Below are 20,451 nucleotides of genomic sequence, written 5' to 3'. Positions count from 1 at the left end.
GCACCACCGTCCAGTCACAGAGGGTGCCATTTTTAACTTGAATGGTGCCGTTTCAGCTCTATGGCAGGGTCAGAGATTCAAACATGGAGTTGCGAGATAGGTGGCCAATTATTTGGGAGGCGACATTACATTTCTCAGCGAGGAAAGAGAGGTTGGGAATGGGATGGTCTCACTCAGGAATTGTAGGATGAGAAATGGAAAGATGCATCCAGGTTAAATGGGGATTGTTTGTCTAGGGTTGGGATTAATATACCTTGAGGATAAAGAGGACTTTAATCTGAATCTAGTGTGATGTGCTTGATGAAGGAAAAGGTGCCAAACTAGAGGGAAAATATACCATTGTCCAGCAGTAACCTTCCTAATCTTAAGCACAGACCAGTCTTTTTTAGGAAGATCATTTGCAAGAGGACAGCTCCTGGTACTGGGGAATTGAGCACTGATTGTTCCTGCCCTTTAGTTCACCAACTCTGCTCATTTCACAGCTATTGTAGAGGAAGAATCGGCGACTATTTGGTTAATGTAGGAAAAAAGGTACTGAATTTTAAAACTCTTAGCAAATAATTTTATTACTGGCCGTACACATAGCTTCCTTACAATTATACAACTCTGGGAAGGGAAAAGAACATGCACACAAGTTAAAGGTGATTGGTTGACTTTTTAAATGGTAAGACATAATAACTTTTATTTATATAGCGCCTTCAATGTAGTAAAACGTCCCAAGGCGCTTCACAACAGTGTTACAGACAAACAGGTAAATTTGACACCGAGCCACAAGAAATTAAGGGAGATGATCAAAAGCTTGTTTAAAGAGGGAGGTTTTAACGAGCGTTTTAAAGGAGGAAAGAGAGGTAGAGGTTTGGGGAGGAAGTTCCGGAGCTTAGGGCCCAGGCAACTGAAGGCACGGCCACCGATGATTGAGCAGTTATAATGAGTGATGTTCAAGAGGCCAGAATTTGAGGAGCGCAGATATCTTGTGGGATTGTGAGGCTGAAAATGATTAGAGATAGGAAGGGGCAAGTCCATTGAGTGATTTGTAAACCAGGATGAGAATTTTGAAATCGTGGCGTTGTTTAACTAGGAGCCAATTGGGCTCCTCTTCTGAGCTTAGTGCAGTGTTCAGCCAAAGATTTGTCAAATAGCCATTGGTTGTCATTTTGGTTCCCAAGAGTTGAGTGGACATTCTTTTGTACTCTTAGTTATGTACTGAGGTCATACTGCTTTATTAAAGAATGTTTGCCTTTTAAAATATTGAGCAAGTCAATTCAATACTTACTTTTGTAACCCAGCCACCAAAAGCTAGGGATACCTCAATGAGTAAAGTGGCTGATGCGTACTTCTGGTTAAAATAGAAGCAACATTAAATCCTGCTCTGTTAAATTCTGCCTCCCTCAGTTGTTCAACCTGGACGAAGTCTTTCTCAACATGGAATCTTTTTTTGTTCCCTTCAGGGGCAAAATCAGAAGGAAAGCTCCAGATCGGCAGTGATGTACATCCAAGATTTGAAGTCGGGAGTACGAGAGCACCAGATGCTAAGTTGTTTGGAGTCCTTACGGGTTTCTCTGAACAACAACCCAGTCAGGTAATGGAAATGATAGGACTTCACCAATATGGGTTGCTAAATTTGAAAGTAATTTTGCCTAGTGTCCGATCTTGTTCGAGGGTTGCATCTGAGGTTTAAGCTTAGATGCCTACTTTACAGATCATGGAAACATGCATGAGGACTCGATTGAAATGCTACATTCGAAGAATGGCTCAATATGTGTTTCTAGTTTATTTCTTCCCACATTTGGAGAAGAGATGGAATGAATGTTCTATTTTTAAACAAAATGAGAGTATCTGCCTTCGAAGGTTTTATAATGGCAAACGATGTTTTAACTCCTTAAGTGTAGCTGATTCCAATCTTCGTGTCATCTGTCAAAAATACAAGTCACCTGAATGTTTTCAGACAAGGCACTAGAGCTGTTCGACCTCATAATGCTGCAATATAATTGGTACAGTTTCAATATGAAATGGAGAGTGAGCCCAATGTATTTGGTATCTACTTACTACTTGCGGCGGCTAGGAGCGGCGAGAGACTGGAAGGATGTGATCGGGGTCCAGGGGAGGCATGAGTTCGGGGCGCAGGGGCAGCACTGGCCAGCCACATTGCGATACGTGCGCGCATTAGGTCCGTGCAGCAGAGCTGGTTTCCGGTCGTCTCAGGTAATCCTTGCCACTGGACCAAGACCTAACTGTGTCAAGCCTGTGTAGTGGCTGGTGTGCAACGGCCACCCCACGCTAAAAAAAATCCACGCACAGGCATCTTCCACCCTTCAGGATGTAGTTCAGGACCTGGAATTTTAGGTCCTTCATTGGAACACCTGTGAACTTATCCTTTTTTGGCGTGGAAGCAAATCATCCTCGTTTCGCGCGACTGTCTATGATGATGATGACTACTTGCTAATCTACTTTTCAATACTGTTTATAAAACAAATACAAAATATATTTTGCTTGCAAAAGGCTATGGATCAGGATATTCTTCATTCTGCTTTCACCATGAGAGTATAACTACTGGCATAGATATACATTGCAGTACATAGTCCCCTACTGTCGCACTGTATAAAAACTCTGACCATGTGCCGGTTCATGTTCAACAGTTAAAGATTCCTTTTGGCATCTTTCACAACGTGAGGATGTCTCAATGCGTTTCACAGCCTTTTCAAATGCTTTTGAAGTACAATCACTGTTGTAATGTGGGGAAACACGGCAGCCAGTTTGTGTACAGCAAAGTCACACAAATACCAATGAAAAAAATGAGCAGAAAATTTGTTTGGTTGAGGGTTAAACATTGGCCAAGTCACTGGGGAGAACTCCCCTACTCTTTGAAAATGCCACGTGATCTTTTACGTCACCTAAGAGAGCACGCGGCACTTCCGATAGTGCAGCACTCCCTCAGTACTGCACTGAAGTGTTAGTCTAGATTATGTGCTCAAGTCTCTGGAGTGGCCCTTGAATCTACAACCTCCTGTCTCAGAGGAGAGAGTGTTCCCCACTAAGCAGAGGCGGACATCTTTTTAAGATGGAAGTACCTGTCCTCCTCCACAGCTTAGAGAGAATCATTGAATTAGCAAACATTGTGCTGATTAATCTGTCCTCTTCGGGACTTTTATGCTTTCCTTTTGAGATTTCCCGGAACCTACAGTGCTTAATTTTGTTGACATCGCACAACCAGGCTCTCTAAAATAGACGAGGCTGTTCATTTCAGAACAAGCAAAAGGATGAAAAGCTGTGCTCTTTAGTTGATATGGTAGTACCACTAGACAATAGTATGCCCCCTAGCTGGCCAACTAAAGGACGATAAAGCAATCAAAATGAAACATGAACATTTGCATATCCGGCATGGCTAGCAAGCTCGAATGTCAAATCCGTTGATATCCACCTGACCTCTGCTATGAGAATTATCACCAGTATGCTTTTATCGACACCAACACCGTGGCTGTCCGTGCTTGCAAACATCGCACCACCACGCTTGAGAATACAACTGCTACACCAGCAAAGACATGCCGATCCAGGCCGACTTGAACAACCTACCACCAACTTGTCTCAAATCCAGAAGGCCTTTAGCGATCTCCCCTCAGCCTCGATGACCAATGGCGAAATGTTGGGAAGAACTGCAACATACATAAGTTCATAAGGAATTGGAACAGGAGTCGGCCATTTGGCCCCTCGAGCCTGCTCCGCCATTCAATAAGATCATGGCTGATCCGATCATGGACTCAGCTCCATTTCCCTGCCTGCTGCCCATAACCCTTTAATCCCTTCATCACTCAAAAATCTGGCTATCTCTGCCTTAAATATATTCAATGACCCAGCCTCCACAGCTCTATGCAGCAAAGAATTCCATAGATTTACAGAAGAAATTTCTCCTCTTCTCAGTTTTAAATGGGCGGCCCCTTATTCTAAGACTATGTCCTCTAGTTTTAGTTTCCCCTATGATTGGAAATATCCTCTCTCCATCCACCTTGCCGAGCCCCCTCATTATCTTATACTTTTCGATAAGATCACCCCTCATTCTTCTGAACTCCAATGTGTATAGGCCCAACCTACTCAACCTATCCTCATAGTCAACCCCCTCAGCTCCAGAATCAACCTAGTGAACCTTCTCTGAACAGCCTCTAATGCAAGCATATCTTTCCTTAAATACGGAGACCAAAACTATGTGCAGTACTCCAGGTGTGGCCTTACTAATGGATTCCTTATAGAGGACCCCACAGTACAACCTGAAGGATCAAACTTTCCTCGCAGACAGTGACAACCATCAACCACCTCAGATCCGGTCATGGTAAATGCTGCTACCTTGTCCATAGGTGGAAGATTAAAGCATCCCCATCATACAACTGTGGACCTCCTAATCAGACCCTGGAGCACGTCATTGAGCACTGCGCTCAGAGGAAATTTGCAGGCAACCTACAAGGTATCCACGCTGTTACACCGGAAGCTTTGGCCTGGATATCCAACTTAGATATTGACATTTGCTTTGCTACTATCACACGAAAGAAGACGACGGGTTAAAGAAAGAACTTGCATTTATATTGCAGCTTTCACGACCTCAGGATGTCCCAAGGTGCTCTACAGCCATTGAAGTACTTCTGAAGTGCAGTCACTGTTGTAATGTAGGAAACGCATAAGGAACAACTTTCAATTATATAGCAAAGCTACCCAAGGCACGTCACGTGTGTAATCAGACAATAATCTGCAAGGTCACTCACAAGCTATTACATTAGAAATGCAGCGCATGCGCAGAAATTTGAAAGGACCGTGCATTGAAAACAACAGGCCATGCAGAACACAGCGCAGCTTACAGGGAACATTGCCTTCAAGTTGTCCTCCTTCAGAGATAGTCCAAACAAAGAATAAGTATTCCTCTGAGTAACATTGGGAAGCCTACTGAGCCATAACCCAAGAAAGTATCTTGAAGCAAACCCAGCATTGTGCTCTTGGGTCGCAAACTACATAGAATAAATCTGTTTCTTTTTTCTTTTAAACAGTTGGGTGCAGAACTTTGGTGCGGAAGGGCTGGCGACACTGTTAGATATATTGAAAGTGTTACAGGATGAGCAGCTGGATCCTTCAAGGTAAAGCAATCACCGCATATTTTTAGTGACCATCTTGCCAAAAATATGCTTGAAATTCTCTTTGCTTGCCTCTCCTTGAATCAAATATCTCTATTTTAAAAGCTAGGCATTTAAATGGACTGTGTGTGTTTCTCAATTTCTTAAAACTGACCCGTTTTAAATCTCATGGGTATTCCCAACTGGTTACCTTCTTTAGAAACTCAGTAATGCCCGAGAAAATTTGAAAATAGTCTGAAGTACGCCAAGGGGCTGGTTAATTTGGTCAAGACATTGACTCCTGCGGCACTGAACTATACAAACTGGGATGGTACCAAGATCAATTCCTGGTCTGTGTTGAGAGATGCTACAATTGGCATCAGAAACTCTTAAGGTTTTGAATGGATAACAAAAATCAACCAAGACATCTTCCCTGATAGATATCCAGCGACCCATGTCACAGGGTGGAATAAAAAGATAAAACACTGGAAATCTTAGCGGGTCAGGCAGCATCTGCGGAGAGATAAACAGAATTGACGTTTCGGGTCGATGACCCTTCGTCAGAACGGGAAAATGTTACAGATGTAACAGATTTTAAGCGGGGAAAGGGAAGCGGGTGAGGAAAGCACGAAAGGGAAGGTGTGTGCTCGGACGGAAAGCAAGAGCGGTTAAATGGCAAAAGGCCTGATGGTATGGGGCAAGTAAAGAAATTAAAGGTGGGTCTAGACATATGTGTGGATGTAGGCTGGGGACAATCCTGAGCTTTGAGGAAGGGTCTTAAGGCCTGAAAAGTGAACAGATACGTGTTTTTCCACAGATGCTGTCTTGAATTCCTGCATATTTGCAGCTTTTTTTGTGTTTGTTGGTCACAAGATTTAAAAAAATTGGGCGCTGTGCCTGCTTATTTTACACTGTACTAATATTGTATTCTCTTTTGCAGTATAAACTACAAAATTCAACATGAAATTATTAGGTGCCTAAAAGCTTTCATGAACAACAAGGTGAGTGTTTTATTATAGAATGCGTAACATTAAATGGGTTGGATTACATGGCATACATGACGCACAGTCCATGCCGACGTTTATGCTCCACTTGAGCCGCCTCCCGTCTTTCTTCTTCTAACTCTATCCACACAACCCTCTATTCCCTTCTCCTTCATGATTATCTAACTTCCCCTTAAATGCATCTCCACTATTCACTTCAACCACTCCGTCTTTCCCCACAAGTGGAAACATGCTCTCTGTATCCATTCTTTCATATGACCTCAATGAGATCATCCCTCGGCCATTTTCCAAGAGAAAAGAGACCCACCTTGTTCATCCTTTCCTGATGGGTATACCTTCGCATTTCTGGTATCACCCTTATAGCTCTTCTCTGCACACTCTGCAGTGCCTCTGCTATTGGACCCACTTCATAGGACTTCAGCTTTTTTTGTTCAGACTTTGAAGTTTATGTAGATCCTCGCTAACCACGCTTCAGTGCCTGTAAGCACCAACCATAGACAAACTCAGCAATGCAGCATTGGGACATTTTTGCTTTCCAAAAGAATCCGAAGCTTCATCAGTGCTGTGGCTCATGTCAAGTTTTTAGTTGTTTCCTCTTGAGCAGTTCAGGCAATGCTCATTGTCTGACTGCAGCATCACTAAAGATAGCACACAAGATGGAATACATCCATTAAAGTGGTTGGAATAAAGACGCGGTAGAGTGCTTTCTGCTCGCCTTCTCTCGCCTTCCCCCGCCCCCCAAGTTGTCTCTGAATTCCTATTGGATAATACCTTTTTTGAACTAACCTCGTGGGTGCCTTGCATTTTGGGTACTGCTTCCCTCCCGAGGTTAATGCACGCTTTTTAGGAGGGCTTCAAGTTGACCGTGGGTCTTTCCATTGTTGGCAGTGTAAATGAAAGCATAAAATTACAAAGGGACATTGATAGATTATGTGCATCGACAAAACTGTGGCAAATGGATTTCAATGTAAGCAAATGTAAGGTTTGAGCCTAAAAAGATTGAGCAGGGTACTTTCTAAATGGTTAAAAGCCAAAATCAGTGGATGTTCAGAGTCTTGTGGGTTCAGGCACATGGATCGTTAAATGGAATGCTTGCCCTTGTATCGAGAGGACCAGAGTACAAGGGGGTAGAAGTTCTGCTGCAGCTGTACAAAGCCCTGGTTAGACCACACCTGGAACACTGTGAGCAGTTCTGGGCACCACACCTTAGGAAGGATATATTGGCCTTGGAGGGAGTGCAGAATGATACCCGGACTTCAAAGGTTAAGTTACAAGGAGAGATAACACAAATTAGAGTTGTATTCCCTAGAATTTAGATGGTTATAGAAACATAGAAAGTAGGTGCAGGAGTAAGCCATTCGGCCCTTCGAGCCTACACCGCCATTCAATAAGATCATGGTTGATCATTCCTTCAGTACCCCTTTCCTGCTTTCTCCATATCCCTTGATCCCCTTAGCCGTAAGGGCCATATCTAACTCCCTCTTGAATATATCCAATAAACTAGCATCAACAACTCTCTCCGGCAGGGAATTCCATAAGTCAATAACTCTGAGTGAAGAAGTTTCTCCTCATCTCAGTCATGAATGGCCTACCCCTTATCCTAAGACTGTGTCCCCTGGTTCTGGACTTCCCCAACATCAGGAACATTCTACCCGCATCTAACCTGTCCAGTCCCGTCAGAATCTTATACGTTTCTATGAGATCCCCTCTCATCCTTCTAAACTCCAGTGAATAAAGGCCCAGTTGATCCAGTCTCTCCTCATATGACAGTCCAGCCATCCCTGGAATCAGTCTGGTAAACCTTCGCTGCACTCCCTCAATAGCAAGAATGTCCTTCCTCAGATTAGGAGACCAAAACTCAACACAATATTCCAGGTGAGGCCTCACCTAAGGCCTTGTACAACTGCAGTAAGACCTCCCTGCTCCTGTATTCAAATCCCCTCGCTATGAAGGCCAACATACCCATTTGCTGCCTTCGCCGCCTGCTGTACCTGCATGCCCACTTTCAGTGACTGATGAACCATGACACCCAGGTCTCGTTGCACCTCCCCTTTTCCTAATCTGCCATTCAGATGATATTTTGCTGCCTTGTTTTTGCCCCTAAAATGTATAACCTCACATTTATCCACATTATACTGCATCTGCCATGCATTTGCCCACTCGCCTAACCTGTCCAAGTCACCCTGCAGCCTCTTGGCGTCCTCCTCACAGCTCACACCGCCACCCAGTTTAGTATCATCAGCAAACTTGGAGATATTACACTCAATTCCATCATCTAAATCATTAATATATATTGTAAAGAGCTGGGGTCCCAGTACTGAACCCTGCAGCACTCCACTAATCTCTGCTGCCATTCTGAAAAGGACCCGTTTAAGCTGACTCGTTGCTTCCTATCGGCCAACCAGCCTCTATCCACGTCAGTACATTACCCCCAATACCATGTGCTTTGATTTTGCACGCCAATCTCTTGTGTGGGACCTTGTCAAAAACCTTTTGAAAGTCCAAATACACTACATGTTCTCCCTTGTCCATTCCAGAAGATTTGTCAAGCATGATTTCCCTTTCATAAATCCATGCTGACTTGGACTGATCCTATCACTGCTTTCCAAATGTGCTGCTATTTCATCCTTAATGATTGATTCCAACATTTTCCCCACGACTGATGGCTGGGTAACCAGCCGATAATTACCCGTTTTCTCTCTCCCTCCTTTTTTAAAAAGTAGTGTTACATTAGCAACACTTCAGTCCATAGGAACTGACCGAGTCAATTTTCCAGCAGTCTATCATCACCAATGCATACACTATTTCGAGGGCCACTTTCTTAAGTACTCTGGGATGTAGACTATTAGGCCCTGGGGATTTATCGGCCTTCAATCCCGTCAATTTCCCTAACACAATTTCCCGCCTAATAAGGATATCCTTCAGTTCCTCCTTCTCACTGGACCCTCAGTACCCTAGTACATCCGGAAGGTTATTTGTGTCTTCCTTTTTGAAGACGGAACCGAAGTACTTGGTTCAATTGGTCTGCCATTTCTTTGTTCCCCATTATAAATTCACCCGAATCCGACTGCAAGGGACCGACGTTTGTCTTCACTAATCTTTTTCTCTTCACATATCTATCGAAGCTTTTGCAGTCAGTTTTTACGTTTCCGGCAAGCTTCCTCTCGTACTTTATTTTCCCCCTCTGAATTAAACCCTTTGTCCTCCTCTGCTGAATTCTAAATTTCTCCCAGTCCTCCGGTTTGCTGCTTTTTCTCGCTAATTTGTATGCCTCTTCCTTGGATTTAACACTATCCTTCATTTCCCTTAGCCACAGTTGAGCCACCTTTCCCATTTTATTTTTACTCCAGACAGGGATGTACAATTGTTGAAGTTCATCCATATGATCTTTAAAGGTTTGCCATTACCTATCCACCGTCAACCCTTTAAGTATCATTTGCCAGTCTAATCTAGCCAATTCATAAGAACATAAGAACATAAGAATTAGGAACAGGAGTAGGCCATCTAGCTCCTCGAGCCTGCTCCGCCATTCAATAAGATCATGGCTGATCTGGTCGTGGACTCAGCTCCACTTACCCGCCCGCTCCCCGTAACCCTTAATTCCCTTATTGCTTAAAAATCTATCTATCTTTGACTTGAAAACATTCAATGAGCCAGCCTCAACTGCTTCCTTGGGCAGAGAATTCCACAGATTCACAACCCTCTGGGAGAAGAAATTCTTTCTCAACTCAGTTTTAAATTGGCTCCTCCGTATTTTGAGGCTGTGCCCCCTAGTTCTAGTCTCCCCCACCAATGGAAACAACCTCTCTGCCTCTATCTTGTCTATCCCTTTCATGATTTTAAATGTTTCTATAAGATCATCCCTCATCCTTCTGAACTCCAAGGAGTAAAGACCCAGTCTACTCAATCTATCATCATAAGGTAACCCCCTCATCTCCGGAATCAGACTAGTGAATCGTCTCTGTACCTCCTCCAAAGCTAGTATATCCTTCCTGAAGTAAAGTGACCAAAACTGCACGCAGTACTCCAGGTGCGGCCTCACCAATACCGTGTACAGTTGCAGCAGGACCTCCCTGCTTTTGTACTCCATCCCTCTCGCAATGAAGGCCAACATTCCATTTGCCTTCCTGATTACCTGCTGCACCTGAAAACTAACCTTTTGGGATTCATGCACAAGGACCCCCAGGTCCCTCTGCACCACAGCATGTTGTAATTTCTCCCCATTCAAATAATATTCCCTTTTACTGTTTTTTTTTTCCCAAGGTGGATGACCTCACACTTTTCGACATTGTATTCCATCTGCCAAACCTTAGCCCATTCGCTTAACCTATTCAAATCTCCTTGCAGCCTCTCTGAGTCCTCTACACAACCCACTTTCCCACTAATCTTAGTGTCATCTGCAAATTTTGTTGCACTACACTCTGTCCCCTCTTCCAGGTCATCTATGTATATTGTAAACAGTTGTGGCCCCAGTACTGATCCCTGTGGCACACCACTAATCACTGATTTCCAACCGGAAAAGGACCCATTTATCCCGACTCTCTGCTTTCTGTTCGCTAGCCAATTCTCTATCCATGCTAATACATTTCCTCTGACTCCGCGTACCTTTATCTTCTGCAGTAACCTTTTGTGTGGCACCTTATCGAATGCCTTTTGAAAATCTAAATACACCACATCCATTGGTACACCTCTATCCACCATGCTCGTTATATCCTCAAAGAATTCCAGTAAGTTAGTTAAATAAACATGATTTCCCTTTCATGAATCCATGCTGCGTCTGCTTGATTGCACTATTCCTATTTAGATGTCCCGCTATTTCTTACTTAATAGTTTCAAGCATTTTCCCCACTACAGATGTTAAACTAACCGGCCTATAGTTACCTGCCTTTTGCCTGCCCCCTTTTTTAAAGAGACGTTACATTACCTGCTCTCCAATCCGCTGGTACCTCCCCAGAGTCCAGAGAATTTTGGTAGATTATAACACATGCATCTGCTATAACTTCCGCCATCTCTTTTAATTAGCGCCTCATACCGTCAAAGTTACCTTTCCTTAAGTTCAGGGCCCTAGTTTCTGAATTAACTTTGTCACTCTCCATCTTAATAAAGAATTCTACCATATTATGGTCACTTTTCCCCAAGGGGCCCCTCTCAACAAGATTGCTAATTAGTCCCTTCTCATTACACATCACCCAGTCTAGGATGGCCAATCATCTAGTTGGTTCCTCAACATATTGGTCTGGAAAACCATCCCTAATGCACTCCAGGAAATCCTCCTCCACCGCATTGCTACCAGTTTGGTTAGCCCAATCAATGTGTAGATTAAAGTCGCCCATGATTACTGCTGTATCTTTATTGCACACATCCCTTATTTTTTGCTTGATGCTGTCCTCAACCTTACTACTAGTATTCGGTGGCCTGTACACAACTCCCACTAGTGTTTTCTTCCCTTTGGTATTCCGTAGCTCCACCCATACCGATTCCACATCATCCAGGCTAATGTTCTTCCTTACAATTGCATTAATTTCCTCTTTGACCAGCAACGCCACCCCGCCTCCTTTTCCATTATGTCTATCCTTCCTCAATGCTGAATACCCTTGGATGTTCAGTTCCCAGCCTTGGTCACCTTGGAGCCATGTCTCCGTGATGCCAATCACATCATATCCGTTAACTGCTATCTGCGCAGTTAATTCGTCCACCTTATTCCGAATACTCCTCGCATTGAGGCACAGAGCCTTCAGGCTTGTCTTTTTAACACTGGGGGATCTCGTCAAAGTTTTCAGGATATTAAGGGGAACAGATAGGGTAGATAGAGAGAAACTATTACCGCTGGTTGGGGATTCTAGGCAAAGTCTAAAAATTAGAGTCAGACCTGCCAGGAGTGAAGTTAGAAAACGCTCCTACACAAAGGGTGGTAGAAGTTTGGAACACACTTCCACAAATGCTAGATCAATTGTTAATTTTAATTCTGAGATTGATAGATTTTTGATTAATCAAAGGTGTTAAAGGATATGGGCCAAAGGCGGGTATATGGTGTTAGGTCGCAGATCAGCCAGGATCTCATTGAATGGTGAAAGAGGCTCGAGGGGCTGAATGGCCTACTCCTGTTCCTATGTTCTGGTAAATGTTCCACTGTGCAGCTAGCAAGGTTTGCCCAAGTGTGGACCTAGATTATAACCACTGTAATTCTCTTTTTTTTCCCCCTTCCACCCCACCGTCCCACCCCAGCATCAGTTGGGTATGAGGTCTCCCTCTAGCCTGAGGGCTCTGTTGGGATTGGAAGCTCCTCTTCTGAGGGAAGGTATTGAATACGTTTAAATAAAACAAAGAAGAAAATGAATTTGGTCATGAACATTTGGTCCTTTAACACCTTAAAAGAGAAAAAAACAGGTTAACGTTTCTGGTGTAAACCCTTGCTATTGAGGGAGTGCAACAAAGGTTCACCAGACTGGTTCCTGGGATGGGAGGATTCTCCTATGAGGAGAGATTGAGTAGACTAGGCCTATATTCCTTGGAGTTTAGAAGAATGAGAGGAGATCTCATTGAAACATACAAAGTTCTTACAGGGCTTGGTTGGGAAGATGCAGGGTGGATGTTTCCTCTGGCTGGGGTGTCTTGAACCCGGGGTCACAGTCTCAGAATAAGGGGTTGGCCATTTAGGAATGGGATGAGGAGAAACTTTTTCACTCAGGGTGGTGAATCTCTGCAATTCTCTACCTCAGAGGGCTGTGGAGGCTCAGTCTTTGAGTATATTCAAGTCATAGATCGATAGATTTTGGGATATAAAGGGAATCCAGGGATTATGGTGATAGTGCAGGAAAGTAGAGTTGAGTTAGAAGATCAGCTATGATCTCATTGAATGGCGTAGCAAGCTCAAGGGGCCAAATGGCCTGCTCCTGCTCCTAATTATTTTGTTATGTTTATGTTCTTTGTTAAAACACACAGATTTCTCACTGGCAGGCTATTAATTTATTCACTACTGTTTATTGTTAAAGATGGTGTAATTTTCTTTCAACTTTCATTATGCAGTATGGGATAATAACAATGCTGGATTCCGAAGATGGCATTCTGCTGCTGGTGAAGGCTGTGGATCCCAGTGCTCCGGCTATGATGATTGATGCTGTCAAGCTCTTATCTGCTATATGTATCCTGACACATCATGAAAACATGTAAGCGTACGATTCTTTAAAAGCAACACTTGTTGCACAAACTCTGCAAGTTCAATAATAGAGATTCATTATCACATGAGCGAGTGCACTTATCTTGGCACGATAGTGCATGCTTTACCATTGAACTGCCGCTCCTGGCCATTGATAGTTAACTTTCTGCAAGCTAGCTCTTCGATTTGATGCAAAATTATCGAGTAAGGCTCAATAACTGCAGGGTCAGTTTTGGGCAAACTCCATCTTGGAGGACCGGCGAACTGAAATGGATATTTGAACGAGGGAAACCGAAGGCATAAGAATTGAACGGGAAAAATTGCCAAGAGTGGGTTGTATAAAAGTCATGGTAACCGCGAGAAAAATCGTAAGTAAGGAATCTACCTGAAGGCCGATAAATCCTCGGGGCCTGATAGTCTGCATCCCAGAGTACTGAAGGAAGTGGCTCTAGAAATAGTGGATGCATTGGTGATCATTTTCCAACAGTCTATTGACTCTGGATCAGTTGCTATGGACTGGAGGGTAGCTAATGTAACACCACTTTTTAAAAAGGGAGGGAAAGAGAAGCCTGACATCAGTAGTGGGGAAAATGTTGGAATCAATTATTAAAGATGAAAAGCAGCGCATTTGGAAAGCAGTGACAGGATCGGACCAAGCATGGATTTATGAAGGGGAAATCATGCTTGACGAATCTTCTGGAATTTTTTGAGGATGTAACCAGCAGAGTGGACAAGGGAGAACCAGTGGATGTGGTGTATTTGGACTTTCAAAAGGCTTTTGACAAGGTCCCGTACAAGAGATTGGTGTGCAAAATCAAAGCGCATGGTATTGCGGGTAATGTACTGATGTGGATAGAGAACTGGTTGGCAGACAGGAAGCAGAGAGTCGGGATAAACTGGCCCTTTTCAGAATGGCAGGCAGTGACTAGTGGAGTGCTGCAAGGCTCAGTGCTGGGACCCCAGCTCTTTACAATATCCATTAACGATTTAGATGAAGGAATTGAGTGTAATATCTCCAAGTATGCGGATGACACTAAACTGGGTGGCGGTGTGAGCTGTGAGGAGGACGCTAAGAGGCTGCAGGGTGACTTGGACAGGTTACACAAGTGGGCAAATGCATTGCAGATGCAGTATAATGTGGATAAATGTGAGGTTATACATTTTGGGGGCAAAAACACGAAGGCAGAATATTATCTGAATGGTAGCAGATTAGGAAAAGGAGGTGCAACGAGACCTGGGTTTCATGGTTCATCAGTCACTGAAAGTGGGCATGCAGGTGCAGCAGGTGATGAAGAAAGCAAATGGGTATGTTGGCATTCATAGCTAGGGGATTTGAGTATAGGAGCAGGGAAGTCTTACTGCAGTTGTACAGGGCCTTAGGGAGGCCTCATCTGGAATATTGTGTTCAGTTTTGGTCTCCTAATCTCAGGAAGGACGTTCCTGCTATTGAGGGAGTGCAGCGAAGGTTCACCTGACTGATTCCAGGGATGGCTGGACTGTCATATAAGGAGAGACTGGATCAACTGGGCCTTTATTCACTGGAGTTTAGAAGGATGAGAGGGGATCTCATAGAAACGCATAAGATTCTGATGGGACTGGATAGGTTAGATGCGGGAAGAATGTTCTCAATATTGGGGAAGTCCCGAACCAGGGGACATAGTCTTAGAATAAGGGGTAGACCATTTAGGACTGAGATGAGGAGAAACCTCTTCATTCAGAGTTGTTAATCTGTGGAATTCCCTGCCGCAGAGTGTTGTTGATGCCAGTTCATTGGATATATTCAAGAGGGAGTTAGATATGGCCCTTACGGCTAAGGGGATCAAGGGGTATGGAGAGAAAGCAGGAAAGAGGTACTGAGGGAATGATCAGCCATGATCTTATTGAATGGCGGTTCAGGCTCGAAGGGCCGAATGGCTTACTCCTGCACCTATTTTCTATGTTTCTATGTTTGTTCACCAATGTTAGTGTGAGTATAAAGCTGGTTACCCGCCAATATACTCATACTGCTGTTTTTTGCTAACGCTAACGAATGGGGGAAAATATACTCCTAAAAGGGCAAATGAAACATGGATTGTAGATAATGCCGAGAGAGAGCCAAGGGATGTATTTTTTGCTCAGTTGTTAAAGATTGTTGCCGAATTGTGAATCCAATTATTTTAGCTTCTGTCTGTAATGCTTTTTAGATAAGTTAATTATGAGTTATGACGAAAACAAATATGAATAGAAGGCATTTGAATCAGACAGCATACTCTCTAGAATGGTCCGGAACATCAGAGGGGAACTGTGAGGTCCTGAGGAAAGTTATATATGAAGTCTGTACCTGAATAGGGAACGATAGCAACTGTTAGCTTGCCATTCAAAAAATAGATACATTTGGAAATGATAGATCATTAGTCTAACAAGCATGTGATCATTTAATGGGCTACTATCCATGATTATCTGAAGACCACAGATACCATAAGAAATAGTAAACCATGGCTGCATGACTGTCACATCTTATGGACTTCTTTAAGCTGGTCACTATCTTTTTGGACTCTCCAATAAACTACCAAATGTGAGGCTTGAAATGAATGACACATCAGTTGATTAAATTTGGGAAATAGTGTATCCAGTGAAATCAGCAGCGGCACAAATAATTGATAAAGCCAATCGATCAATCGAGGTGAATACCGATGTATACTGTACTGCTGAGCAGCATTGCTCATCTCTTCAAATTGAAGGTTGCTGTGACACAATGCATCTAATATGTACAGAAAACTTATTGAGTTAGAGCAATGCAGCACCAACACACTCTATTACAGTCTGTGTGTGCATTAGGTCTGCTTACATGCCACAGAATCAGCGAGGAGGAGGCCATTCAGCCCATCGTGCCTGTGCTGGCTCTCAAGGAGCTACCTAGTAGTCCTCCACACTCATCTTTGCAATGATTATTAAGGCCAATCTAGTCCACATCCAGCCTGCTCTACATTTAGTCTGAACAATGATAGTGTAATCAGTTCTGATGTGTTTGATTCGGGGATATCGGATTATATGTATTTCACTCCAATAGTTTGCTTCCTTTAGCACGATAGCAGTTCAGAATATTGAGAGTTTTAGGGGCAGCATTGGCTCTAACACAGGAGCTGTCCCCTATTCTTTATAATTAGTTCAGTAGGATCTTTTCTGTGCACAACATCTATAGGTATTCCCTATAGCCATTGTTCCTTGCACAGGAGTGTTGGCCAGTCTCCACAACTCGCCCAGGTTGCAGTTTAAATCCTCGGAATTCTGTTAATATTTGCACGTGCGTAACTCAGAATTATTATTTTTTTTAATTACCATTTTGTGAAGGGGCATTGTATACCGTAAAGTGTGCAATAAGCAAAAGTTGAAATGAAGGGTTGGCTGCACGTTGTGAAGTGATTATTGGAAATGCGGAATTATATGCGGCTGCTTGACACTGATTTCTGTTAACACACTCCCTTTCCAGACATGAAAAAGTACTGGAAGCACTAACGGAGAGAGCAGAGCAGAAGGATAGTGAAAGGTTCAAAGCCCTGTTGGATGGTTTGAAGATCGAGCAGAGCATACCTCTGAAGGCAAGTCATGCTTATGAAAAGACAAATGCGACAAAAACGCAGTTAATTTTTTTAAAAATGGTTTTACACTGATTTATGTTGGTGGTCTAAATTTGCTTTTGATGGAAAGTTAGTACTTTTATTGGTAATGTTATACATAGAGTGTATCCTTTTATTCATTTTGCACATGCGTGGTAGCAATGGTGGTGCTTGGAGATACGGGAGAAAGTTTGAGCACCCAGGATGATCTTACTTGGCCACTACAAATAACAGTTTATGGTTACGGTAGCCATAGTGGTATGGATCTGAGGCATGGACGATGAATAGAAGGCACCTCAAGTTGCTGGAGATATATCACCAACGATGTCTGCGCAAGATCCTGCAAATCCTCTGGGATTACAGGTGCACCACCATCAGTGTCCTCGCCCAGGCCAACATCCCCATCATTGAAGCACTGACCACACCTGATCAGCTCCGCTGGGCAGGCTACATAATTTGCATGCCAGATGCGAGATTCCCTAAGCAAATGCTTTAGGGAGCTCCTTCATGGTAAACGAGCGAAAGGTGGGCAGCGGAAGCGTTACAAGGACACCCTCAAAGCCTCCCTGGTAAAGTGCGACATCACCACACGAAGACCGGCCGAGGTGGAGAAAGTGCATCCGGGAGGGCGTTGAGTTCTTAGAGTCTCAATGCAAAGAGCGTGAAGAGGTCAAGCGCAGACAGCGGAAGGAGCGCGCGGCAAACCGGCCCCACCGATCCCTCGACGAATGTCTGTCCCACCTGTGACAGGGTCTGTGGCTCTCGTATTGGACTGGTCAGCCACCAGAGAACTCACTTTGGGAGTGGAAGCAAGTCTTCCTCGATTCCGAGGGACTGCCTATGATGGGAAGATGTTACTGGACTGGTAATCCAGAGGCATGAGATCCGGAGACATGAGTTCAAATCCCACTACGGCAGCTGGGGAATTTAGATTCAGTTAATTAAATAAATCTGGATTACAAAGCTAGTATCAGTAATGGTGACCATGAAACCACCGGATTGTTGTTTTTAAAAAAAACCCATCTAAGGTATTTTAGTGAAGAAAATCTTACCTTGCCTTTTCTGGCCTATATGTGACTCCAGACGCACCACCTTCTCGAGGGTTATTGGGGATGGGCAATAAATGCCATGGGCATCCCATGAACGAATAATAAAAATAACTTTAACCTGTCTGGTGGTAACTTGTTAGATTCACAGCGCTGGACATGTTTAATATTGGTATTGATGCATCACAATGACCAGCAAATACTGAGACATTGTCGTGGCAGCAACACTAAACTCGTTACTGAGACCATCAGCCTTTGCAGGCTAGCAGAGCAAAAAATATGCCAGGCACCTTTAGACCTCTTGTGTGATTTTTAATTGTTTTTTTTTTTAATCGCTGTACTCCTTTTGTAAATATGCAATCAAATATATGGATCTGTTGGATGTAGGCTATAAAACTGGCACCATGACTTGGGTATGTTGCTGCTGTGTCTTGGTAGAACATCTCACACCAGTGAAGACTCTGCCAACAGCATATGGATGGAGGAATGGGACAAAGAGTGCGAGATCCAATGCAATCATTTAATTTGGATTTTTTTCCCGTAGAACCTATACCTGCTGTTGATCGAACTCACAACCCTCATTACAGGTCATTGGTTTCAAGCCTGGTCATTCTGTTGCCGCTTTGGCATTTTAAAGAAGACAATCTTTTGAAATCGACTCTTGTGCCGACACAAAGGGATTTGGTAGACCTCCTCCAGCCCCACACCAACGCGGTTGAATGTTAACCGCCTAGCAAGCTACACAGTTATATTACATCGTTACCATCATCATCATCATCATAAGCAGTCCCTTGAATCGAGGATGACTTGTTTCCACGTCAAAAAGTTCCCAGGTGTTTCAATGAAGGACCTAACATTCCAGGTCCAAACTAAATCCTGAAGGGTTGAAGATGCCTGTGCATGGATTTTTTTAACGTGTGGTGTCCGTTGCACACCAGCCATCACACAGGCTTGACAGAGCTAGGTCTTGGCCCAGTAGCAAGGGTTAACCAAGATGATTAGAGACCAGCTCTGGTGCCCAGACCTAGTGCACATATATATTAGTGTGGGCTGGCCCGTGCTGTCCCTGGGCCCTCGCCTTTTCTGGGCCCTCGCCTTTTCTGGGCCCTGAACTCGTGCCTCTCCTGGGCCCCAATCACGTCGTTCTACAATCTCCCGCCGCTGCTTCGCCCTGACCCTGCCGCTCCTGCAGTACCTGTTCACGCTCCAATCACTGACCTGGACCCTGATGACTTTCCTTTTCACTGCTGTTGCTCTCCTGCTTCAGCACGTGCTGCTCCCTGGAGTGGTACACCGCCACACTGCTCTGATGGTGCTCGCAGGCCGGGGGCCGCGCAGACTGCTACAAAGAATGGATTGCAGCGGTTCAAGAACACCACCTGCCGCCATCACCTCGAGGCAACTAGGGATGGACAATAAATGCCAGCCTTGCCAGCGATGCCCACATTCTTTATTAAAATTCACTTTGCTGAGAATGACAGTGTCTGGAACAGCCAGTTGTCTCGCAGTGTTACACCATTTATATTTCTTCTTGCCTTTTACAACTTTCTTTCCCTCGTCTCCTGATTTTTATTTTCTCCCTTGTGAACACTGGCAGCTCCCCAGTACCTTGCCCAAGTTTTCACAAGTGAGCTTTGACAGCGAGAATAGGCAGACCATGGGGTGAATCACAGTTGAGCCGAGTTCTGATCTGGCTTGACTGCCTCCTGAAGGAAGAAAGAAAGAAATACAGCATCTTTCACGGCCAAAGGATGTCCCAAAGTGCTTTACAGCCAGTGAAGTACTTTTGGAAGTGTGGTCACTGTTGTAATGTAGGAAACGCAGCAGCAATTTGCGTGCAGCAAACTCCCACAAACAGCGATATGATGGTGATTGTTATGTTCATTGAGGGATAAATATTGGCCAGGACACCGGGGATAACTCCCCTGTTCTTCGAAACAGTGCCAGAGAATCTTTTACATCCCCCTGAGAGCAGACGAGGCCAATGCTCCCTGTAATTTTGTTTGGCACTGTGCAACCCCGAATGGCTGCACAGGGCCATTTAAAATGCTACGCATGCGCCGGATCCCTGGTCCGCTGCACAGCCGCGCAGCTTACAGGGAGCTTTGGATGAGGCCACGTTTTTTAATGTCTCTTCTGAAAGATGGCACTTCTGACAGTGTAGCTCTCCCTCAGCACTGCCCTGGGAGTGTCAGCTTAGATTTTTGTGCTCAAGTCTGTGGAGTAGGACTTGAACGCGGTTGCACAGACCGTGAATATAGAAGATTGAGAGATGATCTAATTCAGGTGTTTAACATGATTAAAGGAGCACATGGGGTAGATAGGGAGCTACTATTTCCTCTGGTGAGTGTCCAGCATCATGGGGCATAACCTTAAAATTAGAGCTATGGTGCTCAGGAAGCACTTTTTTTACACAAAGGGTAGTGGAAAGCTGGAACTCTCTTTCCCCCAAAATGATGTTGAGGTTGGGGGTCAATTCAAAGTTTCAAAACTGAATTTGATAGAATATCACTTGGCAATTATCATTCGACAGTATAAAGGGTAATGGAACCAAATAGA

The 20,451-nt window shown here is 44.0% G+C and overlaps 1 protein-coding gene across 1 annotated transcript in view; it reads left to right on the top strand.

The window, feature by feature from the left end:
• The window catches only part of LOC139262844 (protein diaphanous homolog 1-like), a 460,427-nt gene that overhangs the window by 123,958 nt on the left and 316,018 nt on the right, over positions 1–20,451 (top strand). Inside the window, exons 5-9 of the mRNA XM_070878024.1 lie at positions 1,449–1,579; positions 5,028–5,114; positions 6,031–6,091; positions 13,121–13,260; positions 16,720–16,828. Coding sequence (XP_070734125.1) covers positions 1,449–1,579; positions 5,028–5,114; positions 6,031–6,091; positions 13,121–13,260; positions 16,720–16,828 — 528 coding nt within the window. The remainder of the gene's footprint in view (positions 1–1,448; positions 1,580–5,027; positions 5,115–6,030; positions 6,092–13,120; positions 13,261–16,719; positions 16,829–20,451) is intronic.

Source organism: Pristiophorus japonicus, chromosome 4 (genome assembly GCF_044704955.1).
Source record: "Pristiophorus japonicus isolate sPriJap1 chromosome 4, sPriJap1.hap1, whole genome shotgun sequence".
NCBI lineage: Eukaryota > Metazoa > Chordata > Chondrichthyes > Pristiophoridae > Pristiophorus > Pristiophorus japonicus.
The sequence above is the reverse complement of the archived record's forward strand: the minus strand, read 5'-3'. Positions and strand labels throughout refer to the sequence as shown.